Source organism: Rhinatrema bivittatum, chromosome 6 (genome assembly GCF_901001135.1).
Source record: "Rhinatrema bivittatum chromosome 6, aRhiBiv1.1, whole genome shotgun sequence".
NCBI lineage: Eukaryota > Metazoa > Chordata > Amphibia > Gymnophiona > Rhinatrematidae > Rhinatrema > Rhinatrema bivittatum.
Window position 1 is genome coordinate 11,500,837 of NC_042620.1, and position 26,355 is coordinate 11,527,191.

Here is a 26,355-nt window from a genome sequence, read left to right on the forward strand (position 1 = left end):
GTTTGGAGAGGTAGTGGTAATGGAGGTGGTTGGAGTGGAGGAGCATTTGTGATGGTGGTGTTTGGGATGTTTGGAGAGGCAATGGTGAAGCTGGTGGTAGGGTGGAGGAGCATTGGTGATGGTGGTATTTGGAGAGGCAGTGGTGATGATGGTGATTGGGTTCGAGGAGCAGTGGTGAAGGCAGTGTTTGGTATGTTTGGAGTGGCAGTGGTGATGGTTGTGGTTGGGGTGGAGGAGCATTGGTGATATGGTCTTTGGAATGGTTGGAGAGGCAGTGGTGATGGTGGTGTTTAGGATGTTTGGAGAGGCAGTAGTGATAGCTGTGGTTGGGGTGGAGGAGCATTGGTGATATGGTCTTTGGAATGGTTGGAGAGGCAGTGGTGATGGTAGTGGTTGGGATGGAGGATCATTAGAGATATGGTGTTTGGGATGTTTAGAAAGGCAATGATGATGTTGGTGGGGTAGAGGAGCAGTGGTGATGGTGATGTTTGGGATCTTTGGAGAGGCAGTGGTGATCATGGTGCTTGGAGAGATAGTGGTGATGGTGGTGTTTCGGGTGGAGGGGCATTGGTGATGTGTTTAGGATGTTTGGAGAGGTAGTGATTATGGTGATGTTTGCGTGGAGGAACAGTGGTGATGGTCATGTTAAGGATGTTTGGAGAGGTAGTGATGATGGTGATGGTTTGGGTGGAGAAGCAGTGGTAATGGTTGAGTTTCAAGAGGCAGTGGTGAAGTTGGTGATAGGGAAGACTGGAAGAGCAGTGGCGGGGATGTTTGAAGAGGAAGTGCTGATGGTGGATGTAGGGGTGGAGGAGCAGTGGTGATGGTGGAGTTGGAGAGGTAGTGATGATGGAGGTGGTTGGGGTGGAGGAGCAGTGGTGATGGTGATGGTTGGGATGTTTGGAGAGCAGTGGTGATGGTTGTGATTGGGGTGGAGGAGCAGTGATGATGGTGGTGATAGGGATGTTTGGAGAGGCAGTGGTGATGGTTGTGATTGGGGTGGAGGAGCAGTGGTGATGGTGGTGATAGGGAAGACTATGGAAGAGCAGTGGCTTTGGCAGTGATGGGGTGTTTGGAGAGGCAGTGGTGATGGTGGTCTTTGGGATGGAGAAGCAGTGGTGATGGTGTTGGTTGGGATGTTTGGAGAGGCAATGGTGATGGTTGTGTTTGGGGTGGAGGAGCAGTGGTGATGGTGATGGTTGGGATCTTTGGAGAGGCAGTGTTGATCATGGTGCTTGGAGAGATAGTGGTGATGGTGGTGTTTGGAGTGGAGGGGCATTGGTGATGTGGTGTTTAGGATGTTTGGAGAGGTAGTGATTATGATGATGTTTGCGTGGAGGAACAGTGGTGATGGTCATGTTAAGGATGTTTGGAGAGGTAGTGATGATGGTGATGGTTTGGGTGGAGAAGCAGTGGTAATGGTGGAGTTTCAAGAGGCAGTGGTGAAGTTGGTGATAGGGAAGACTATGGAAGAGCAGTGGCTTTGGCAGTGATGGGGTGTTTGGAGAGGCAGTGGTGATGGTGGTCTTTGGGATGGAGAAGCAGTGGTGATGGTGTTGGTTGGGATGTTTGGAGAGGCATTGGTGATGGTTGTGGTTGGGGTGGAGGAGCAGTGGTGATGATTGGGATGTTTAGAGAAGCAGTGGTGATGGTTGTGGTTGGGGTGGAGGAGCAGTGTTGATGATTGGGATGTTTAGAGAAGCAGTGGTGATGGTTGTGGTTGGGGTGGAGGAGCAGTGGTGATGGTGGTGATAGGGAAGACTGTGGAAGAGCAGTGGCTTTGGCAGTGATGGGGGTGTTTGGAGAGGCAGTGGTGAAGGTGATGGTTGGGATGTTTGGAGAGGCAGTGGTGATTGTGGTGTTGGGGTGGAGGAGCAGTGGTGATGGTAATGGTTGGGATGTTTGGAGAGGCAGTAGTGATGGTTGTGGTTGGGGTGGAGGAGCAGTGGTGATGGTGATGGTTGGGATGTTTGGAGAGGCAGTGGTGATGGTGGTGTTTGGGGTGGAGGAGCTGTGGTGATGGTGATGGTTGGGATGTTTGGAGAGGCAGTGGTGATGGTGGTGTTTGGGGTGGAGGAGCAGTGATGATGGTGATGGTTGGGATGTTTGGAGAGGCAGTGGTGATGGTGGTGTTTGGGGTGGAGAAGCAGTGATGATGGTGATGGTTGGGATGTTTGGAGAGGCAGTGGTGATGGTGGTGTTTGGGGTGGAGAAGCAATGGTGATGGTGATGGTTGGGATGTTTGGAGAGGCAGTGGTGATGGTGGAGTTTGGGGTGGAGGAGCAGTGGTGATGGTGATGGTTGGGATGTTTGGAGAGGCAGTGGTGATGGTTGTGGTTGGGGTGGAGGAGCAGTGGTGATGGTGATGGTTGGGATGTTTGGAGAGGCAGTGGTGATGGTTGTGGTTGGGGTGGAGGAGCAGTGGTGATGGCGATGATAGGGAAGACTGTAGAAGAGCAGTGTTTTTGACAGTGATGGGGATGTTTGGAGAAGCAGTGGTGGTAGGAGTGGAGGAGCTTTGGCGATGGTAGGAGTGGAGGGTGCTATTGCAGGCCCTGCCATTAGTGGTGTGATGTTTTTGTAGGGCTGTGCCCGTATCTGTGGCTCTCAGCCAACCAGCAGGGGCCACTCTCGACTGTCGGCGAGGCTCCTTCTAGCCCCAATGGCTCTGACCCCTCCCAGCTCTCCTCTGAACCTGTGACCAGGTGTGCGAGCTAGCGAGGGGGCCCCGGGCACCTCCAGTCGCCCCCAGTGAGCTGCTAAGAAGAGCCCTACTTACTATTGTTTAAATAGATTTATTGGTAGAAAAACCATGCAGCTTTCATCGAGCCCAGTCTGTAAAGCCTCATGTACTACAAAACTTGCAGTAACAATAATTATTATTATTATATGAAAAAGAGTACAAGATTCAGTCCCTCAGAGCCTTTCCTGCCAATCTCTTACAGCACCTCCCTGCTTTGGATTCAGTGGCAGTGAACAGGAGAATGCATTGAAGATCCCCCCTTCCCCCGCCCCCCCAGTTCAGCGGAGGGGAGGGTGGAGTCCGCTGTAGAAGCTGGCGAGCCGGAATGCCTGGCCCCCCCTGCCCCACTGAGGCTCCCTGTAATCCGAGAGGTAGCACCCCCTCCCCCCCACACACACACATCGTGGGGCAGCGTGGGCACCGGCACGCGTGATCTTCCTGGGTGGGGGGGAGAATAGGAGTGCTGTAGAGTCAGGCCTCGTTCTCCTCCCCACCATCCCCTGCCCCCTGCTTTCCTGTCATAGGCAGCGGCTGAGCTCCCTGTGGATGGTGCATTTCTTGCACTGCACCACGCAGCACCAGTGGAAACGGCAGAGGCAGTTCTCCTGCAGGATCAGCACTTCCTCCCGGTGGCCCCGGCCGCAGCACAGCAGGTCGCAGCCCCCCAGGTCCATGCCGGTGCTGTTGCAGGCCCGGCCTCGGGTACCCGGCGAGCCCGTCTTTCGGTTGGCGCTGCAGAAGTCCGGCGAGTCGGCTGAGTAGATGAGGTCCTGCTGGTCCGGCGGCTTGATGCTCTGTCCCACCGGCACCAGGGTCTTGCCGTCGTTGCCGCCCATCACCTTGGAGGCCCCGTTGAACCTCTCCAGCAGCCGGTCACCCACTTCCCGGAACTGGGGCATCTTCTTCCAGCAGGTGCTGAGGGTGCAGGAGCCGGAGAGGCCGTGGCATTTGCACTCGGTGCGCAGGTGGTTCTTCAGGGCCTGGAGGGGGACAGACAGACAGAGCGCAGGGTGAGAGGAGGAATTCACCCTCGGGAATGGTGCACTGAACCTTCCCTGACTGCCCGCTAATTAATTCATGATTAATGGAAGCCTCTTGTCTGCACCAACTCTGTAACTAAAATATCTTCGGGCTGTGGGCTGGGGATGTGCTGCTCCCCGTGGCCTCTGGGCCAGATACTTATCAAGGGGATTCCTGCTGCTAGCCATTACTGCTCCGGCTTTGGGAGGATGGGGTGTGGGGTGTGGGGCATGAGTGTCGCTGTCTGTGGTTTTTTATGTGTATGGTAATGTCAATGTGCATGTCACTGTGGTTCAGAATGTGTGCAGTGCTCATTTACTTTCTGAGACTGTGCGTGCACGTGCGTGTGACTATGACTTTCTGTTTCCTATCCTCTGGTTTTCTGAGTGTGCCTCTCTCTGTTCTGCATGTCATTCTCTCTGTGATTGTGTGTACGTGGGGTTGTGACTGTGCGTGCACCTGCGTGTGACTATGACTTTCTTTGTGTTTCCTATCCTCTGGTTTTCTGAGTGTGCCTCTCTCTGTTCTGTGTGTCATTCTCTCTGTGATTGTGTGTATGTGGTGTTGTGGCTGTGCGTGCACGTGCGTGTGACTATGACTTTCTGTCTGTCTCCTATCCTCTGGTTTTCTGAGTGTGCCTCTCTCTGTTCTGTGTGTCATTCTCTCTGTGATTGTGTGTATGTGGTGTTGTGACTGTGAGTGCACGTGCGTGTGACTATGACTTTCTTTGTGTTTCCTATCCTCTGGTTTTCTGAGTGTGCCTCTCTCTGTTCTGTGTGTCATTCTCTCTGTGATTGTGTGTATGAGGGGTTGTGACTGTGCGTGCACGTGCGTGTGACTATGACTTTCTTTGTGTTTCCTATCCTCTGGTTTTCTGAGTGTGCCTCTCTCTGTTCTGTGTGTCATTCTCTCTGTGATTGTGTGTATGTGGTGTTGTGACTGTGTGTGCACGTGCGTGTGACTATGACTTTCTGTCTGTTTCCTATCCTCTGGTTTTCTGAGTGTGCCTCTCTCTGTTCTGTGTGTCATTCTCTCTGTGATTGTGTGTATGTGGGGTTGTGACTGTGCGTGCACGTGCGTGTGACTATGACTTTCTTTGTGTTTCCTATCCTCTGGTTTTCTGAGTGTGCCTCTCTCTGTTCTGTGTGTCATTCTCTCTGTGATTGTGTGTATGTGGGGTTGTGACTGTGCGTGCACGTGCGTGTGACTATGACTTTCTTTGTGTTTCCTATCCTCTGGTTTTCTGAGTGTGCCTCTCTCTGTTCTGTGTGTCATTCTCTCTGTGATTGTGTGTACGTGGGGTTGTGACTGTGCGTGCACGTGCGTGTGACTATGACTTTCTGTCTGTTTCCTATCCTCTGGTTTTCTGAGTGTACCTGTCTCTGTGTCATTCTCTCTGTGGTTGTGTGTGTGTGTGGGGTTGTGACTGTGCGTGCACGTGCGTGTGACTATGACTTTCTGTCTGTTTCCTATCCTCTGGTTTTCTGAGTGTGCCTCTCTCTGTTCTGTGTGTCATTCTCTCTGTGATTGTGTGTATGTGGTGTTGTGACTGTGCGTGCACGTGCGTGTGACTATGACTTTCTGTCTGTTTCCTATCCTCTGGTTTTCTGAGTGTGCCTCTCTCTGTTCTGTGTGTCATTCTCTCTGTGATTGTGTGTATGTGGTGTTGTGGCTGTGCGTGCACATGCGTGTGACTATGACTTTCTGTCTGTTTCCTATCCTCTGGTTTTCTGAGTGTGCCTCTCTCTGTTCTGTGTGTCATTTCCTCTGTGGTTGTGTGTGTGTGGAGAGCTGTGGCTATGTGTGCATGTCTCTCTATAGGTTCGGTGTGTGTATCTCACTCTCTCTCTTTCTATGTCCACCCACTTCCTGCCTCACTCCCTGCAATCCTCCCCCTTTTATATATTCATTTGTATTTAGCTGAAGGATGAGTTACACTCAGGTACTGTTGGTATTTCTCCGCTCCCCAGAAGGCTCACAATCAAAGATTGACTAAGGGATGTGCACTTATCTGTCATGTGTGTGTGTCTTCTGTAGGTTTGTGTCGTGTGTGTGCAAAAAATCTGACATAAATTGAGGATCCTAATTTCAAGCCTGCTATTCATTGGCCTGGATTTCGACTCCGGCCTGGATTTAAAAATCAGTGCTAAGCTCAATTCTTTGTATCCCCACTTTTAGAGGCCTACATTTAGGGATTCAGCCCCAGTAAAGTGTCGATATAGGAGCCTGGCTGCAGAGGCTGGGAAGTGGAGCCCTGGCTGCCTGCTGCAGGCCTGCGTCCCCGGCTCTGTGCGCGGAGGAGCATTGCCTGTGCCTGCATGTGCGCTCTGACCTGCCGGGTCTCTGGAGGGATTAGTCAGAGAGACTGCAGGTAAGTTGTGTAAACAGCGGCTTGCAAAGTGCATCCTGAGGCGCGCAGGCAGCTTTCTGCCCCGGGCATGCTCCGTGCCAGCTTCCCCTCCCCCCGCTGACTCTACCTCCCATCCCATGCAGTTCTCACTGAGATCAGCCTGCAGGGGCACAGTTACAAAAGCAAAGTTTTCAGAGCTGCTGCTTCTCACTGCCTCCAGCACAGGACCTGGGGCTTTCCTTCTTACCCTATTATTATTATTATCGCTATTGCTATCTTTTGTTAATTTTTATCTCCTATGACGATTCCCACTTTGTTGCAAAGCAGAGCGGGGGGGGCTGCAAGCCAGGGTTCAAATCCCGCGGCAGCTGCTCCGTGTGACCTTGGGCCAGGCGAGCCCTCTGGGGGACAGGGAAACCCCCGCAGTAGCCGACCGCGATCCGCTCTGAAGGGGGGGGGGATTTAAGCCGCATGGACTGAAGGGGGGGGGGGCAGAGGGGCACAGATGTGCGAGCGCGGGGAGCAGAGAGACTGCGCCGCAGCTCGGCCAGGACCCGGATGGGCGGGGGCGCCACGCGCCAGTCCCGGTGCCGGCTGCAGAATGGCGGGAAGGGAGGCGTCGGGCACAGCTCCCAGGAGCCTCTCTGGCCAGCCCCCTTTGCGTCACTTGGAAACCGCGGAATCTTTCCTCGAGGATTTAAGGGGGGGGTGAGGGAATTTTTCGAAAGCGCCCGGGTTGTGGCAGAATTCGTGGGTGCTTTCCCCTCAGGCCCTGAATCTCGCCCCTGCTGTGGCTGTGGGTGGTGTTAGGTCCCCGTTCCTGAAGGCGGCAGGAGATGATGTCGATGAGCTGACGTTGGGTCACTTTAGAGCTGTCATGCAAAAGGGAGCTGAAGAAAGTTAGGGGTGGGGGGGGGGGGGGGTATCTTTAGCACACTATTTGGGGGACACAGGAACCTGCAGCCTGTGCCGGACCCATGGGGAATCAAATTTCAGGCTCCCGGCTACAAAGAGCCAGGCCTACAGTCTTGGAGGGAAGGCCGAACATTGACCTCAAAATGATCTCCAGGCTTTTGTTACTTTTGTGTCCTATTTTTGTAGGTTATTTACCTGGTGGCAGGCTCATTCCACTATGAACAGATTGTGGGGTATTCACTAGGCTGATGGTGTGTTACCATGTAAACAGAGTGTGGGGCATTTATCGGGCATCTAGTGCATTACACTACGAGTATAGTGTAAAGTGTTACCAGACAGATGGTGTTTTACTCTATGAGTAGAATGCGGGGTATTTACCAGACAGATGGTGTGTTACTCTATGAGTAGAATGCAGGGTATTTACCAGACAGATGGTGTGTTACTCTATGAGTAGATGGGTGTGTTACCATGTAAACAGAGTGTGGGGCATTTATCGGGCATCTAGTGCATTACACTACGAGTATAGTGTAAAGTGTTACCAGACAGATGGTGTTTTACTCTATGAGTAGAATGCGGGGTATTTACCAGACAGATGGTGTGTTCCTCTATGAGTAGAATGCGGGGTATTTACCAGACAGATGGTGTGTTACTCTATGAGTAGTATGCGGGGTATTTACCAGACAGATGGTGTGTTCCTCTATGAGTAGAATGCGAGGTATTTACCAGACAGATGGTGTGTTCCTCTATGAGTAGAATGCGGGGTATTTACCAGACAGATGGTGTGTTACTCTATGAGTAGTATGCAGGGTATTTACCAGACAGATGGTGTGTTCCTCTATGAGTAGAATGCAGGGTATTTACCAGACAGATGGTGTGTTACTCTATGAGTAGAATGTGGAGTATTTACCAGACAGATGGTGTGTTACTCTATGAGTAGATGGTGTGTTACCATGTAAACAGAGTGTGGGGCATTTATCGGGCATCTAGTGCATTACACTACGAGTATAGTGTAAAGTGTTACCAGACAGATGGTGTTTTACTCTATGAGTAGAATGCGGGGTATTTACCAGACAGATGGTGTGTTCCTCTATGAGTAGAATGCGGGGTATTTACCAGACAGATGGTGTGTTACTCTATGAGTAGTATGCGGGGTATTTACCAGACAGATGGTGGTGTTCCTCTATGAGTAGAATGCGAGGTATTTACCAGACAGATGGTGTGTTCCTCTATGAGTAGAATGCGGGGTATTTACCAGACAGATGGTGTGTTACTCTATGAGTAGTATGCGGGGTATTTACCAGACAGATGGTGTGTTCCTCTATGAGTAGAATGCGAGGTATTTACCAGACAGATGGTGTGTTCCTCTCTGAGTAGAATGCGGGGTATTTACCAGACAGATGGTGTGTTCCTCTCTGAGTAGAATGCGGGGTATTTACCAGACAGATGGTGTGTTCCTCTATGAGTAGAATGCGGGGTATTTACCAGACAGATGGTGTGTTACTCTATGAGTAGAATGCGGGGTATTTACCAGACAGAGGGTGTGTTCCTCTATGAGTAGAATGCGGGGTATTTACCAGACAGATGGTGTGTTCCTCTATGAGTAGAATGCGGGGTATTTACCAGACAGATGGTGTGTTCCTCTATGAGTAGAATGTGGGGTATTTACCAGACAGATGGTGTGTTCCTCTATGAGTAGAATGCGGGGTATTTACCAGACAGATGGTGTGTTACTCTATGAGTAGAATGCGGGGTATTTACCAGACAGATGGTGTGTTACTGTATGAGTAGAATGTGGGTTATTTACCAGACACATGGTGTGTTACTCTATGAGTAGAATGCGGGGTATTTTCGAGACAGATGATATGTTACTCTTTGAGTAGAATACGGGGTATTTACCAGACAGATGGTGTGTTACTCTGTGAGTACAATGCGGAGTATTTACCAGACAGATGGTGTGTTACTCTATGAGTAGAATGTGGGGTATTTACCAGACAGATGGTGTGTTACTCTATGAGTAGAATGCAGGGTATTTACCAGACAGATGGTGTGTTACTCTATGAGTAGAATGTGGGGTATTTACCAGACAGATGGTGTGTTACTCTATGAGTAGAATGTGGAGTATTTACCAGACAGATGGTGTGTTACTCTATGAGTAGATGGTGTGTTACCATATAAACAGAGTGTGGGGCATTTATCGGGCATCTAGTGCATTACACTACGAGTATAGTGTAAATTGTTACCAGACAGATGGTGTTTTACTCTATGAGTAGTATGCGGGGTATTTACCAGACAGATGGTGTGTTACTCTATGAGTGGAATGCGGGTTATTTACCACACAGATGGTGTGTTGCTCTATGAGTAGAATGTGGGGTATTTACCAGACAGATGGTGTGTTACTCTATGAGTAAAATGCAGGGTATTTACCAGACAGATGGTGTGTTACTCTATGAGTAGAATGTGGAGTATTTACCACACAGATGGTGTGTTTACTCTATGAGTAGAATGCGGGGTATTTACCAGACAGATGGTGTGTTACTCTATGAGTAGAATGTGGAGTATTTACCAGACAGATGGTGTGTTACTCTATGAGTAGAATGCGGGGTATTTACCAGACAGATGGTGTGTTACTCTATGAGTAGAATGTGGTGTATTTACCAGTCAGATGGTGTGTTACTCTATGAGTAGAATGCGGGGTATTTACCAGAGAGATGGTGTGTTACTCTATGAGTAGAATGCGGAGTATTTACCAGACAGATGGTGTGTTACTCTATGAGTAGAATGTGGGGTATTTACCAGACAGATGGTGTATTACTCTATGAGTAGAATGTGGGGTATTTACTAGACAGATGGTGTGTTACTCTATGAGTAGAATGCGGAGTATTTACCAGACAGATGGTGTGTTACTCTATGAGTAGAATGTGGGGTATTTACCAGACGGTGTGTTACTCTATGACTAGAATGCGGGGTATTTACCAGTCAGATGGTGTGTTCCTCTATGAGTGGAATGCGGGTTATTTACCAGACAGATGGTGTGTTCCTCTATGAGTAGAATGCGGGGTATTTACCAGACAGATGGTGTGTTCCTCTCTGAGTAAAATGTGGGGTATTTGCCAGACACATGGTGTGTTCCTCTATGAGTAGAATGCGGGGTATTTACCAGACAGATGGTGTGTTCCTCTATGAGTGGAATGCGGAGTATTTACCAGACAGATGGTGTGTTCCTCTATGAGTGGAATGTGGGTTATTTACCAGACAGATGGTGTGTTCCTCTATGAGTAGAATGTGGGGTATTTACCAGACAGATGGTGTGTTACTCTATGAGTAGAATGCGGGGTATTTACCAGACAGATGGTGTGTTCCTCTATGAGTAGAATGCGGGTTATTTACCAGACAGATGGTGTGTTACTCTATGAGTAGAATGCGGGGTATTTACCAGGGTAATGATGTGTCACATTATAAGTAGATTGGAGGGTATTTATCAGGCAGATGTTGTATTATACCATGAGTAGAATGCAGGGTATTTTTCAGGTGTCCAGTGCATTATACTATGAATAGAATGCAGGGAATTTACCAGACAGATGGTATATTACACTATGTGTAGAGTGTGGGGTATTTGCCAAACAGATGGTATGTTACACTATGAGTAGAGCATGGGGTATTTAGTAGGCAGATGGTGCGTTACACTGAGTAGATTGTTGGGTATTTAAAAGGCATCCAGTGCATGACACTATGAGTAGAGTGTTGAGTATTTGCCATGCAGATGGTATGTCACACTATGAGTAAAATGCAGAGTATTTATCAGGCATCCAATGCATTGTACTATGAGAAGAGTGTGGGTACTTATCAGATAGCATCTATATTACAGTAAGGGCCTGATTTTCAAAAGCATTTACATGCTTAAAACTGGCTTTTACACGTGTAAATGCACTTTACCCGTGTAACTGGGCTTTTGAAAATTGCTACAATAGTATGTTACGTTTACCCACGTAGCTCCTTTGAAAATTCACCTGCAAGAGTAATGTATGGAGTATCTATCAGGTGGTTAGGTCCATGCTTAAAGTGGTATCGTAGAAAGTCAGTAAAGTGGGATTTCTAGTGGTCTTGACTACTCCATGGCACAGCCGTATAACAATTTACCACTAGCAGCCCACTCCTTCTACTTGTGACCTTGGGTAAGTTAATTTGAGGAGTAGGCTAGTGGTTAGAGCAGAGGGCCATGACCCATGGAAATGCTGCTGTTGCTTGTTGTGACCTTGGACAAGTCCCTTTATCCTCTGTTGCCTCAGGTACAAAATTAGATTATGAGCCCTCTGGGGTCAGGGAAATACCTACAGTACCTGAATGTAACCTGCTTTGAAGTGTCTGAAAAGCAGAATATAAATTTAAATACAAAAATAATATATAGTATAATTTTTTACAAATATTTTATGCAGTTATGAACTTGAGACCAATCTTCAATCTTGCCTAGAAGCAGAAATCACTGTACACCAGGAAGGTCCTTCTGTGATGAAAGGTATTTATCCTGCCGAAACGCCCATGGTATTAGGCTCTTTTCAGGGACTCTTTTGCTTGCTTACTGAACACTTAAAGACCTACAGTGGCTTCCACTCTCTTCCTAGAGTAAGCCCGTTGAGTTGGACCGCTAAGCTTTTCTTAGTCTGGACAATTACTGCCACTTTTAGGCGAGATTAAGATGTAGGGCTTCTGGAGACTTTGACGGGAGTTTTCCCTGCTGGGCTCCATCGGATGATTTCGCCCACGTGTGAGGACTAACCTCCTGCTGTGCTGGGAGAACACCCGTTACAGATAAGCAAATGTGCTTTCTAGGATATACTAAGTCTCTAGGATGTAAAAGAGTGAATGTGGAGAGGATGGAGATTCGGATACGTTGGTATCCTTGGAAAACTAGGTTTATCTGATTATTTTTATTTTATTTTATTTTATTTTTAAAGAATCCTCAAGATATACTAGGGCTACCCTGCTGATCACGTTTTGCTCTGAATTAGACATTTATTTATTTATTTGGCAAATTTATATTCTGCTTATCCACAAATCTCAACGGATTATATACAGACCTAACAAAATACAGAAGAATCAAGATAATGCATTAAAGAATAGTTTTAGTGTATTGTAATGGTCTAAAATATCTTAACAAAAAAAAAAAAAGTAACAAAAAACCAAAATGATAACTCAGCATCAGCATAAAAATTACATAGTTGACTGCTTGCTGGCCAAAAACGATACAGGTACCCATGCCAATGTATTTGAGCAAATGGGCAGAAAATGCTAAAGTGAAAAAATGAATCCTGATCTCCTTTGGTAGGTTTCTGTCTATAATAAAGATCTCTCTCTGAACTTACCTAGATGAGCATACTTTAGAGCTGGAATCTCTAGCCGGAGACCGCCATTAATACCTTCATTATATATAAAAGATGCCTGCCCTTCACAATCCAGTTGGAATCCAACTACTATTCCCTCCTATTTTAATATGTTACCTGTTATAATTTTAATTTAACTTAAACCTTTTAATTTTTTTCCTTCTTAATATGTACTTTTGTCTGTATTCAGTATTTTATTTTGGTTTTCTTTATTTATTTATTTGTCGTATTTTGTATACCGTCAATCGGTTTCGCCATCAGAACAGTTTACAGAATTTGGAAAGTGTATTAGTTAAAATAACATTACAACGTATTGTCATCAAATCGGTTTACAAATTCGTGATAAGTTGTGGTTAGTTGGTATAACATGTGCTAATACAAGTAGAATGGGGTTACAGGGTGAGGTAGTTGGGTCGGAAAGTAACTGGGATGAGTCAAACAAGTTGATTAGTAAAACAGGCTTTCAGGTTGGACATATAGTTAATATACAGTTAAATATGCTTTTTAGGCTAGTTATAAATGTCTTAGAATTTCGAGAGGTCATGGAATGGACTGTTGTTTCTTGTTGCTGGTATGCGTTGGTGTCTGGCAATGCGGTTGATGGTGTGAGTTTGCGTAGGCTTTGGTGAATAGCCAGATTTTCAGTTCTTTTTTGAAGGTTTTTATGTGGGTTGCGTTCTTAATTCGGTTGGGAGTGAGTTCCATAGTGAGGGGCTGGCGATGGTTATAGCTTTCTCACGGGTTGTTTTTAGTAGTGTGTTTCTGGCTGGAGGGATTTTGAGGAGGCCTTTATTCTTTGAGCGTAAGTCTCGTTTCAGAGCATGGTGCTCGATGGTTTTGCTTAGCCAGTTGGATTGTTGTCCTATGATTAGTTTATGCAGAATTGTTAGTACTTTGAAGTCTATTCGATATTTTATTGGGAGCCAGTGTAGTAATGTGAGAGTTGGCGTAATGTGTTCGTGTTTCTTTGTTCCAGTTAGGATTCTGGTGGCTGTGTTCTGCAGGATTTGGAACGGGCAGATAGTTGCGAGTAGTAGGCCCAGTAGTAGGGCACTGCAGTAGTCAAGGTTGGTGAAGATGAGTAGTTGCAGGACAGTTCTGAAGTCATCCTGTGAAAGGAAAGGTTTAAGGCATCTGAGGGTAAGTAGTTTGTGGTATCCTTCCTTAATCTTGTTAGTTATGTGGATTTTGAATGATAGGTCTTTGTCTATGGTGATTCCTAGGTTTCGAGCATGCGTGACAGGGGAGATTGATGATTTTGGGTTTTCCATTTTGAGTGGTTGCAAGAGAGTGTTGTTCTTTCTATCTAGTGTGATTATTTTGGTTTTCTCGAGGTTTATTATGAGTTTTTGGACAGATAAACATTGTTTGATTTCCGAAAGATAAAAGGTTAGTCTTTTGTAGGTTTCTTCTACTGTATTCTGTATAGGGATAAGTATTTGTATATCGTCAGCATATAGGAAGTGAGTCAGACCAAGTCGTTGTAGTGTGTGATAAATTGGGAGAAGGTAGATGTTGAAGAGTGTTGCTGATAGGGCAGATCCTTGTGGAACTCCAGTGTTAAGGTTGACTTTGTTCGAGAGGGTATTGTTGTATAGTACTTGGAAATTTCTGTGTGATAGGATGAAAACCATTGTAAGGTTATACCTGTGGCTCCTACCGTATTTCCGATAGTCTGTCGAGAAGAATGGTATGGTTGACTGTGTCAAAGGCGGCCGATAAGTCTAGAAGGATTAATAAATAGCTCTGTCCTTTGTCGAATCCTCTGAGTATAGTGTCGTTTAGTGCTTAAGTTTTTCCTGAAGCCGAATTGTGAAGGGTGAAATATGTTGTTAAATTCGAGGTGGTTCGAGAGCTGGGAGTGTACGATTTTTTCTATGATTTTTGCAATGAAAGGTAGGTTGAATATAGGGCAGTAGTTTTGAAGGTTCTCGGGATCTAGGTTGCTCTTTTTTATTAGAGGTTTAATGATTGCTGATTTTAGGCATTCTGGGTAGATTCCTTCGGTGAGTGAGAGGTTGACAATGTCTGTTATCGTTTTGGTTACTGTATTTTCGATCAGTTTAATTGTAGGTATGGGGATGCTGTCAATGGGATGATTTGCTGGGTTCATGTTTTTGATCATTTTTTGAATTTCCAGCGAGGAGGCGGGGTCGAAGTTTGACCATAAGAACATAAGAACATAAGAAATTGTCATGCTGGGTCAGACCAAGGGTCCATCAAGCCCAGCATCCTGTTTCCAACAGAGGCCAAAACCAGGCCACAAGAACCTGGCAATTACCCAAACACTAAGAAGATCCCATGCTACTGATGCAATTAATAGCAGTGGCTATTCCCTAAGTAAAATTGATTAATAGCCGTTAATGGACTTCTCCTCCAAGAACTTATCCAAACCTTTTTTGAACCCAGCTACCAGGTTGTAGTCAGTTTCTGTGGTATTTTTAAGTTTTGGGCATGTGTGATGGGGCTGTTGTTTATTAGTTTTATTATTTTTTCGGTAAAGAATTCAGCGAATTCATTACTTTTGATAGGGTTGTTTGGTATTCTTGATTCATTTGATGGTTTGGAGATATTATGTACAATGGAGAATAGCGTTCTGGGGTTATGTTGGTATTTCTTTATTTGCTTGAATAGAAATCTTTCTTAGCGTTGTGAATACATTTTTTGTAGTATGCTAGATAGGTTCGGTATGTGGTGAGTAGTAGGGCTGTTTTATTCTTGCGCCTTGATCTCTCTTTTTTTCTGAGTTCACGTTTCGCTGTTCTTATGCTGTCGTTGTACCATTGATTTTGATGTTTTGGGGGTTTTATTGTCTTTATGATGGTTGGGTTTATTTTGTTTTTGGTAATGTTGAGCCATGAGGTTGTGGCTGTTTCTGCGTTTGTAAAGTCAATGTTTGTGAGTTCTTCTTGCAGTTTTAGTTGAAGTGTATTGCCATCAAAAGGAGGTCGGTAAGTAATTGTTCTTATGTGGTTTCCATCCCTGGTAGGTTTTATGTTGCAGGTCAAGGTGGATTTTACTATGTATGTCCACCTTTGTAAACCGTTTTGACTACTTCCTAGTAAAAAAAAAATCGGTATATAAAAATTGTTCAAATAAATAAAGAACATAAGAACATGCCATGCTGGGTCAGACCAAGGGTCCATCAAGCCCAGCATCCTGTTTCCAACAGAGGCCAAAACCAGGCCACAAGAACCTGGCAATTACCCAAACACTAATAAGATCCCATGCTACTGATGCAAATAATAGCAGTGGCTATTCCCTAAGTAAAATTGATTAATAGCCATTAATGGACTTCTCCTCCAAGAACTTATCCAAACCTTTTTTGAACCCAGCTAAACGAACTGCACTAACCACATCCTCTGGCAACAAATTCCAGAGCTTTATTGTGCATTGAGTGAAAAAGAATTTTCTCCGATTAGTCTTAAATGTGCTACTTGCTAACTTCATGGAATGCCCCCTAGTCCTTCTATTATTCGAAAGTGTAAATTACGGATTCACATCCACTCGTTCAAGACCTCTCATGATCTTAAAGACCTCTATCATATCCCCCCTCAGCCATCTCTTCTCCAAACTGAACAGCCCTAACCTCTTCAGCCTTTCCTCATAGGGGAGCTGTTCCATCCCCTTTATCATTTTGGTCACCCTTCTCTGTACCTTCTCCATCGCAACTATATCTTTTTTGAGATGCGGCAACCAGAATTGTACACAGTATTCAAGGTGCAGTCTCACCATGGAGCGATACAGAGGCATTATGACATTTTCCGTTCTATTAACCATTCCCTTCCTAATAATTCCTAACATTCTGTTTGCTTTTTTGCCTGCTGCAGCACACTGAGCCGACGATTTTAAAGTATTATCCACTATGATGCCTAGATCTTTTTCCTGGGTGGTAGCTCCTAATATGGAACCTAACATCGTGTAACTACAGCAAGGGTTATTTTTCCCTATATGCATCACCTTGCACTTGTCCACATTAAATTTCATCTGCCATCTGGATGCCCAATCTTCCAGTCCTGCAAGGTCCTCCTGTAATGTATCACAATCCGCTTGTGATTTAACTACTCTGAATAATTTTGTATCATCCGCAAATTTGGTAACCTCAATCATCTTATTCCTTTCCAGATCATTTATATATATATTGAAAAGCACCAGTCCAAGTACAGATCCCTGAGGCACTCCACTGTTTACCCTTTTCCCCTGAGAAAATTGACCATTTAATCCTACTCTGTTTCCTTTTAACCAGTTTGTAATCCACGAAAGGATATCGCCTCCTATCCCATGAATTTTTAGTTTTCTTAGAAGCCTCTCATGAAGGACTTTGTCAAATGCCTTCTGAAAATCCAAATATGGGTTCACCTTTATCCCCTTGTTTATTAACCCCTTCAAAAAAATGAAGCAGATTTGTTAAGCAAGACTTTCCTTGGGTAAATCCATGTTGACAGTGTTCCATTAAACCATGTCTTTCTATATGCTCTACAATTTTGATCTTGAGAATAGTTTCCACTATTTTTCCCGGCACTGAAGTCAGGCTCACTGGTCTATAATTACCCGGATCACCCCTGGAGCCTTTTTTAAATATTGGGGTTACATTGGCCATCCTCCAGTCTTCAGGTACAATGGATGATTTTAATGATAGGTTACAAATTTTAACTAATAGGTCTGAAATTTCATTTTTGAGTTCCTTCAGTACCCTAGGATGCATACCAACTTGGACCAAGTGATTTTCTACTCTTTAGTTTGTCAATCTGGCCTACTACATCTTCCAGGTTCACAGTGATTTTGTTCAGTTCGTCTGAGTCATCACCCCTGAAAACCATCTCTGGAACTGGTATCTCCCAAACATACTCATTAGTAAACACGGAAGTAAAGAATTCATTTAGTCTTTCTGCAATGGCCTTATCTTCCCTTATCTTCCCTTATCTACCCCTTGGTCATCTAATGGTCCAACCAACTCCCTCACAGGTTTCTTGCTTCGGATATATTTTAAAAAGTTTTTATTATGAGTTTTTGCCTCTATGGCCAATTTCATTTCAAATTCTCTCTTCGCCTGTCTTATCAATGTTTTACACTTAACTTGACAATGCTTATGTTTTATCCTATTTTCTTCAGATGGATCCTTCTTCCAATTTTTGAAGGATGTTTTTTTGGCTAAAATAGCCTCTTTTACTTCACCTTTTAACCATGAAGGTAATTATTTTGCCTTCCTTCCACCTTTCTTAATGTGTGGAATACATATGGACTGCGCCTCTAGGATTGCATTTTAAAATAATTTTTAAACAATGTCCATGCCTATTGAACAGAATATTGGGAATTATTAGAAAGGGAATGGTGAATAAAACGGAAAATGTCATAATGCCTCTATATCGCTCCAAGGTGAGACCGCACCGTGATTACTGGTAGAATTCTGGTCGCCACATCTCAAAAAAGATATAGTTGCGATGGAGAAGGTACAGAGAAGGGCAACCAAAATGATAAAGGGGCTGGAACAGGTCCCCTATGAGGAAAGACTAAAGAGTTTAGGACTTTTCAGCTTGGAGAAGAGGTGGATGAGGGGGGATATGATAGAGGTGTTTAAAATCATGAGAGGTCTAGAATGGGTAGATGTGAATCGGTTATTTACACTTTCAGATAATAGAAAGACATAAGAACATAAGAACTTGCCATACTGGGTCAGACCAAGGGTCCATCAAGCCCAGGTTCCTGTTTCCCAACAGTGGCCAATCCAGGCCATAAGAACCTGGCAAGTACCCAAAAACTAAGTCTATTCCATGTTACTGTTGTTAGTAATAGCAGTGGCTATTTTCTAAGTCAACTTAATTAATAGCAGGTAATGGACTTCTCCTCCAAGAACTTATCCTTTTTTAAACACAGCTATACTAACTGCACTAACCACATCCTCTGGCAACAAATTCCAGAGTTTAATTGTGCGTTGAGTGAAAAAGAACTTTCTCCGATTAGTTTTAAATGTGCCACATGCTAACTTCATGGAGTGAAGACTAGGGGGCACTATTAATTAAGTTGACTTAGAAAATAGCTACTGCTATTACTAGCAACGGTAACATGGAATAGACTTGGTTTTTGGGTACTTGCCAGGTTCTTATGGCCTGGATTGGCCACTGTTGGAAACAGGATGCTGGGCTTGATGGACCCTTAGTCTGACCCAGTATGGCATTTTCTTATGTTCTTAACACTTTTAACCTTTGCAGCTGCACCTTTCAGTTTTTTTTCTAACTATTTTCATTTTATCAAAGTTTCCCTTTTGAAAGTTTAGTGTTAGAGCTGCAGATTTACTTATTGTCCCCCTTCCAGTTATTCGTTTAAATTTCATCATGTTATGATCACTATTGCCAAGTGGCCCCACCACCGTTACCCCTCTCACCAAATCCTGCGTTCCACTAAGAATTAAATCTAAAATGGCTCCCTCTCTTGTTGGTTCCTGAACCAATTGCTCCATGAAGCAGTCATTTATTACATCCAGGAACTTTATGTCTCTAGCATGTCTTGATGTTACATTTACCCAGTCGATATTGGGGTAATTGAAATCTCCCATTATTATTGCAATGCAAAATTGGTTAGCTTCCCTGATTTCTCTTAGCATTTCATCATCTGTCTGACCATTTTGTCCAGGTGGACGGTAGTATACTCCTATCACTATACTCTTACCCAACACACATGGGATTTCTACCCATATAGATTCTACTGAGCATTTAGTCTCTTGTATGATCTTTATCCTGTTGGACTCTATACCCTCCCGGACATAAAGTGTCACACCCCCACCAAATTGATCCTCCCTATCATTGCGATATAATAAATCTTTGAAGATTGGTTTCAAGTTCTTAACTGCATAAAATATATTTTTAAAAGTGCAATATATATTATCTATACATACAAAATATTGAAAAAAGGACATGATATACTATCTATGCTTGTGGTAAGTGATTATACAGTTGTGCCTTGGAGTAGTCCAAACTGCTACAAATCCCATTTCATTGACTAGCGTGCAGTTTAAGCAGGGATCAATTCTCTATACACAGTGACCCCATCCCCTTTTGGATTACTTTCATGTCTGATGAGGGTTGTTTTGCAGTTCTGTATGTGGTAGTCTACTTATCAGGCAGCCAGTGCATTTCACGATCAGTGAAGTTCAGGATATTAGTCAGTCAGCTGGTGCATTATACTATGAGTAGAACATGGGGCATTTACCAAGCAGCTGGTGCATTCCCTCACACTCTGCTCATAGTGTAATGTACAAATATCCCACAATCGACTCAGAATGTAACTTACTGACCATCTAATAAATGCCCCACACTCTACTCATAGTTTATTTACCAGGCCAATGATGCATTACTTTATGAGTACAGTGTTGGGTATTTACCATGTGGATGATGCATTACACTATAAGTAAAGTGTGAAGGATTTACCAAGTAGATGATGCATTATATTATGAGTAGATAGCAGAGTATTTATCACAGTGAATGATGCATTACTCTGTGAGTACAGTGTTGGGTAATTACCATGTGGATGATTACATTACTAAATAGATGATGCATTATATTATGAGTAGATTGCAGAGTGTTTATTAGAGCGAATGATGCATTACTCTATGAGTAAAGTGTTGGGTATTTACTATGTGGATGATGCATTACACCCTGAGTAGATATCAGGGTATTTACCAGGCCCCTGATGCATTATGCTATGAGTAGAGTATTGGTTATTTACCAGGTGGATGATGCATTACTCTATAAGTAAAGTGTAAATTATTTACCAAGCAGATGATGCATTATACTATGAGTAGATTGTGGGGTATTTACCATGTGGATGATGCATTACACCCCGAGTAGATATCAGGGTATTTACCAGGCCCCTGATGCATTATGCTATGAGTAGCATATTGGTTATTTACCAGGTGCATGATGCATTACTCTATAAGTAAAGTGTAAAGTATTTACCAAGCAGATGATGCTTTATACTATGAGTAGATTGTGGGGTATTTACCAGGCCAATGATGCATTACTCTATGAGTAGAGTGTTGGGTATTTACCAGGCGGCCAGCCTCATTGTTATGGAGATCAATGAGTGTCCGGATGTCACTCTTCCCTTTCTTCCTTCTGGCATCCATAAATTGCCGAGACTTCTCGTAGCCAAACTGCACATCATCGCCACAGCCCCCCCACTCCCAGGCTGACGCTTCAGTGCCTGCTCCAGTGATGGGGAGTGGGGGGGCCCGGTTGCGGATCACCTCACAGCCACACTGCAGCAGCTCCCCCATGCTGCAGGCCTGAGTCAACGCATGGATCACGCCTGCTGCCGTGATGGCGTACACGAAGGCTGTCTCTCGGATATCTAGAAAGACATATGAGACAAGAGACATCTATTAACTCCTATTATAAACCATAAGAAAAAAGTGACATCTATTAACTCCTCTTATAAACCATAAGAGAAAAGTGACATCTATTAACTCAGATTATAAACCATAAGAGACAAGAGACATCTATTAACTCCTATTATAAACCATAAGAGACAAGAGACATCTATTAACTCCCATTATAAACCATAAGAGAAAAGTGACATCTATTAACTTCTATTATAAACCATAAGAGAAAAGTGACATCTATTAACTCAGATTATAAACCATAAGAGACAAGAGACATCTATGAACTCCTATTATAAACAATGTGACAAGGCGATAGCTAAAGCCAGAAGAATGCTGGGCTGCATAGAGAGAGGAATATCGAGTAAGAAAAGGGAAGTAATTATCCCCTTGTACAGGTCCTTGGTGAGGCCTCACCTGGAGTACTGTGTTCAGTTCTGGAGACCGTATCTACAAAGAGACAGAGACAGGATGGAGGCAGTCCAGAGAAGGGCGACCAAAAAGGTAGAGGGTCTTCATAAAATGACTTATGAGGAGAGTATGAAGAATCTAAATATGTACACGCTGGAGGAAAGGAGGAGCAGAGGTGATATGATACAGACTTTCAGATACTTGAAAGATTTTAATGACCCAAAGATAACGACAAACCTTTTCTGTCGGAAAAAAATCAGCAGAACCTGGGGTCACGATTTAAAGCTCCAGGGAGGTAGATTCAGAACCAATATCAGGAAGTATTTCTTCATGGAGAGGGTGGTGGATGCCTGGAATGCCCTTCCGAAGGAAGTGGTGAAGACCAGAACCATGAAGGACTTCAAAGGTACGTGGGATAAACACTGTGGATCTATAAAGTCTAGAGGATGTGTATGAAGATTGGGTGGCTCGCAGGAATGACGGCTATTACCTGGAGATAATACCCTTATTCAATAATCATACACACAGTTAATGCGTCTCCAACATTACTCTAAGCTTCAACGGCAAGAGGTAATGTGGGAAAAAAAATAAAAAAGGATTTCCAGTTACAAAAAATGTGGGGAGTAGCTTGTTGGTTACGGCGGTTACTACTCCTAACCAAATAAGCCGATACTTCACTTTCAATGCCTATCCAGCATAGCTCTCTGCTTCAACGGCAAGGGAGAAAGTCTGATACTTCACGCATATCCAGCACAGCTCTGCTTCGACGGCAGGGGAGAAGTCTGATACTTCACCTTCAATGCAAGTTAGCTCTCTGCTTCAACAGCAAAGGGAGGAAGACTGATACTTCACGCATATCCAGCATAGCTCCGCTTCAATGGAAGGGGGGAAATGAAGTAAAGTCTTGAGGATGTGAATGAAATGAAGAGAAGAGGCAATGGGGGTTGCTTGCGGGAATGATGGCTACTACCCTTACTCAATAAACATACACACAGTTAATGTGACTCCAACATTGCTCTATGCTTCAATGGCAAGAGAAAATGTGGGGAAAATGATCTGCATTCACAAAAAAGCGAGGGAGTAGCTTGCTTGTTGCGGCAGTTACTACCGCAACCCAAATTAGCCTGATACTTCCCTTTCAATGCATATCCAAGCAGCTCTCTGCTTCAATGGCAGGGGGAATAAATAAAAGAGAATTTATATTCAAACAACCAACAAGGGCTAAACTGCACAGGCTGGAAAAACAAATAAGCATGGGAGTAGCTTGCTTGTTGCGGCGGCTACTACCCTGAACCAATCATGCCTGATACTTCACTTTGAATACATATACAGCGCAGCTCACTGCTTCAACAGCAGGGGGAATGAAGAAAAGAGGATTTATATTCAGACAACAACCAACAAGGACTGAATTGCAAAGGCTGGGTAAACAAATAAGCGTGGGAGTAGCGTGCTTATTGCGGCGGTTACTACTACTACTACCCCTAACCAATTAGGCTTGATACTTCACATTGATGCAGCTCCAGCACTGCTCTATAAATCAATGGTGGGGGTGGAAGGAAATTAGAACCTAAAAGTTACCAATAAGGGCCCTGACCTCAGTGGTCAGAGTAACAGATAAGTATGAGAAAAATAAGTATGAAGCTTGCTGGGCAGACCAGATGGGCCATTGGTCTTCTTCTGCCATCAATTCTATGTTTCTATGTTTCTATAAGAGATAAATGACATCTATTAACTTATATTATAAAACATAAGAGACAAAAGGGGAGATGAAAGAAGCTATTTTAGCCAAAAGATCTTCATTCAAAACTTGGAAGAAGGATCCAACAGAAGAAAATAGGATAATGCATAAGTGTTGGCAAGTCAAATGTAAGACATTGATAAAACAGGCTAAGAGAGAATTTGAAAAGAAGTTGGCCGTAGAGGCAAAAACTCACAGTAAAATCTTTTTAAAATATATCCGAAGCAGAAAGCCTGTGAGGGAGTCAGTTGGACTGTTAGATGATCGAGGGGTGAAAGGGGCACTTAGAGAAGATAAGGCCATCGCGGAAAGATTAAATGATTTCTTTGCTTCGGTGTTTACTGAAGAGGATGTTGGGAAGGTACCCATACTGGAGAAAGTTTTCATGGGTAATGATTCAGATGGTACGAACCAAATCACAGTGAACCTAGAAGATGTGGTAGGCCTGATTGACAAACTGAAGAGTAGTAAATCACCTGGACCGGATGGTATACAACCCAGAGTTTTGAAGGAACTAAAAAATGAAATTTCAGACCTATTAGTAAAAATTTGTAACCTATCATTAAAATCATCCATTGTACCTGAAGACTGGAGGATAGCAAATGTAACCCCAATATTTAAAAAGGGCTCCAGGGGCGATCTGGGAAACTACAGACTGGTTAGCCTGACTTCAACACCCCTTTGAAATCCTTCACAGTTTTGGTCTTCACCACTTCCTCTGGAAGTGCGTTCCAGGCATCCACTACCCTCTCCGTGAAGAAATACTTCCTGACATTGGTTCTGAGTCTTCCTCCCTGGAGTTTTAAATCGTGACCCCTGGTTCTGCTGATTTTTTTCCAACGGAAAAGGTTTGTTATTGACTTTGGATCATTAAAACCTTTCAAGTATCTGAAAGTCTGTATCATATCCCCCTGCTCCTCCTCTCCTCTAGGGTATACATATTTAGATTCTTCAGTCTCTCCTCATAAGTCATTTGATAAAGACCATCCACCTTTTTAGTCACCCTTCTCTGGACTGCCTCCATCTTGTCTCTGTCTCTTCGGAGATACGGTCTCCAGAACTGAGACAGTACTCCAGGTGAGGCCTCACCAAGGACCTGTACAAGGGGATAATTACTTCCCTTTTCTTACTCGAAATTCCTCTCTCTATGCAGCTCAGCATTCTTCTGGCTTTAGCTATCGCCTTGTCACATTGTTTCGCTGACTTCAAATTGTTAGACACTATCACCCCCAGGTCTCTCTCCTGCTCTGTGCACATCAGTCCTTCACCCCCCATTGAATACAATTCTTTCGCATTTCCACTCCCCATATGCATGACTCTGCACTTCTTGGCATTGAATCTCAGCTGCCATAACTTTGAACAGTCTTCGAGCTTCCTTAAATCCCGTCTCATTCTCTCCACTCCTTCCAGCGTGACCACTCTGTTGCAGATCTTAGTATCATCCGCAAATAGACAAACCTTACCTTCTATCCCGTCCACGATGTCGCTCACAAAGATATTGAACAGGACCGGTCCCAACACTGACCCTTGCGGCACTCCGCTCATCACCGCTATCCAGTCCACTACCTTGGCACTCACACCCAAGCTTCTCGTTTTATTCACAAGCCTCCTGTGCGGGACCATATCAAAAGCTTTGCTAAAATCCAAGTAGATGACATCGAGCGCTCTTCCTCGATCCAATTCCTTAGTCACCCAATCAAAAAAGTATGCAAGAGGCGTGGACATTGTTAAAAAATACCATCCTCGAAGCACAGTCCAGATGTATTCCACACATTAAGAAGGGTGGAAGGAAGGCAAAACGATTACCGGCAAGGGTTAAAAGGTGAGGTGGAAAAGGCTATTTTAGCCAAAAGATCTTTATTCAAAAATTGGAAGAATGATCCTTCAGAAGAAAAGATTAAACAACTTCTTTGCTTCAGTGTTTACTGAAGAGGATAAGAACATAAGAATATGCCATACTGGGTCAGACCAAGGGTCCATCAAGCCCAGCATCCTGTTTCCAACATTGGCCAATCCAGGCCATAAGAACCTGGCAAGTACCCAAAAACTAAGTCTATTCCTTGTTACCGTTGCTAATAATAGCAGTGGTTATTATATAAGTCAACTTAATTAATAGCAGGTAATGGACTTCTCCTCCAAGACCTTATCCAATCCTTTTTTAAACACAGCTATACTAACTGCACTAACCACATCCTCTGGCAACAAATTCCAGAGCTTAATTGTACGTTGAGTGAAAAGAACTTTCTCCAATTAGCCTTAAATGTGCCCCATGCTAACTTCATGGAGTGCCCCCTAGTCTTTCTATTATCTGAAAGAGTAAAAAACCGATTCACATCTACCCGTTCTAGACCTCTCATGTTGGAGAGATACCGGTTCCGGAGAAGGTTTTCATGGGTGATGATTCAGATCAACTGAACCAAATCATAGTGAACCTGGAAGATGTGGTAGGTCTGATTGACAAACTGAAGAATAGCAAATCACCAGGACCGGATGGCATACACCCCAGGTTCTGAAAGAACTAAAAAATGAAATTTCAGACCTATTAGTAAAAAGTTGTTGTTATACCTGTCGGTCGCAGACAGCTGCAACCACTGTTGCTCACCTCTTTCTTTGCTTCCCTGACTCCATAGGGTAGACTGGAAGCCTCCGCCAGTTGCTGACAGCCTTTCTACTACTCCCAGGCCTCCCGGGGCGGCACAGATGCCACCGACCGCCATCTTGTTGTTGCGTCCGTCGGTGCTAGATGGCTTTGCCCCGTTTGCCTCACCTTGTTCACTGCTCCTCCCGCTTACCTAGGAAAGATGGCTACCGCCGTGTCTACAAGCCGACCTCTCCGGCGTCCCTGGAACAGCTATGGTGTAGCCTCCCGCCATGCTCCTCCCAGGTACCTACTAGGGTGTGCGCGCATCACCCACGTCTTTATTCCAGCCTTGGCGCGAACCTCGGGAGCATTCCCCCTTGCTGACGTCACGCCATCCGGGTATATAACCTATTCTAATTTGCTAGCTCGTTGAGTTAGCAAGGACTTGAATCTGGATTCGAATCCGTTCCTGTCTACGCTACTCTGCCACTTCTGTCCTGCCACTGGAAGCTCTCTCTCTGCCCTACGGAGTAACTGCTAACCTGGGTACCCGCTCCTCGGGGGCCCTCTGCTTTATTTCAGGTGCCTTACAGGAAACAGGTACTCGCTCCTCGAGGGCCTGCTCTCCCTGCCTCTGTGCCTGTACTTTCTTCTACAACCTGGTGGAATCGCATACCTACAGCAAACACCTAGTGAGTACTCTAACTCTCAGTCTATCTCATCCACAGTACTTCCTTGCTGGGAAACCTGCTTCGGAACCTTTGAATACCAATGGGGTGAGAAGGGCTCCCTCTGCCGAGGTCCCTGAGACTGCAACTACCAGACTGCCTCACTACTGCCACCTC

General features: G+C 44.5%; 1 protein-coding gene across 4 annotated transcripts in view; it reads right to left on the reverse strand.

Moving 5' to 3' along the window:
* Positions 1–2,793: 2,793 nt before the first annotated feature.
* WNT6 (Wnt family member 6) overlaps positions 2,794–26,355 on the reverse strand; it is a 76,559-nt gene continuing 52,997 nt past the window's right edge. Inside the window, exons 3-4 of one of the 4 annotated variants that reach the window (XM_029605035.1) lie at positions 20,451–20,752; positions 2,794–3,723 (exon numbers count right to left, since the gene is read on the reverse strand). In XM_029605035.1, the coding sequence (XP_029460895.1) occupies positions 3,262–3,723; positions 20,451–20,752 (764 nt within the window). In that variant the 3' untranslated portion in view covers positions 2,794–3,261. Of the gene's footprint in view, positions 3,724–20,404; positions 20,753–26,355 lie in introns of all 4 variants that reach the window. The other 3 variants (XM_029605036.1, XM_029605037.1, XM_029605038.1) reach the window with 3 other exon arrangements.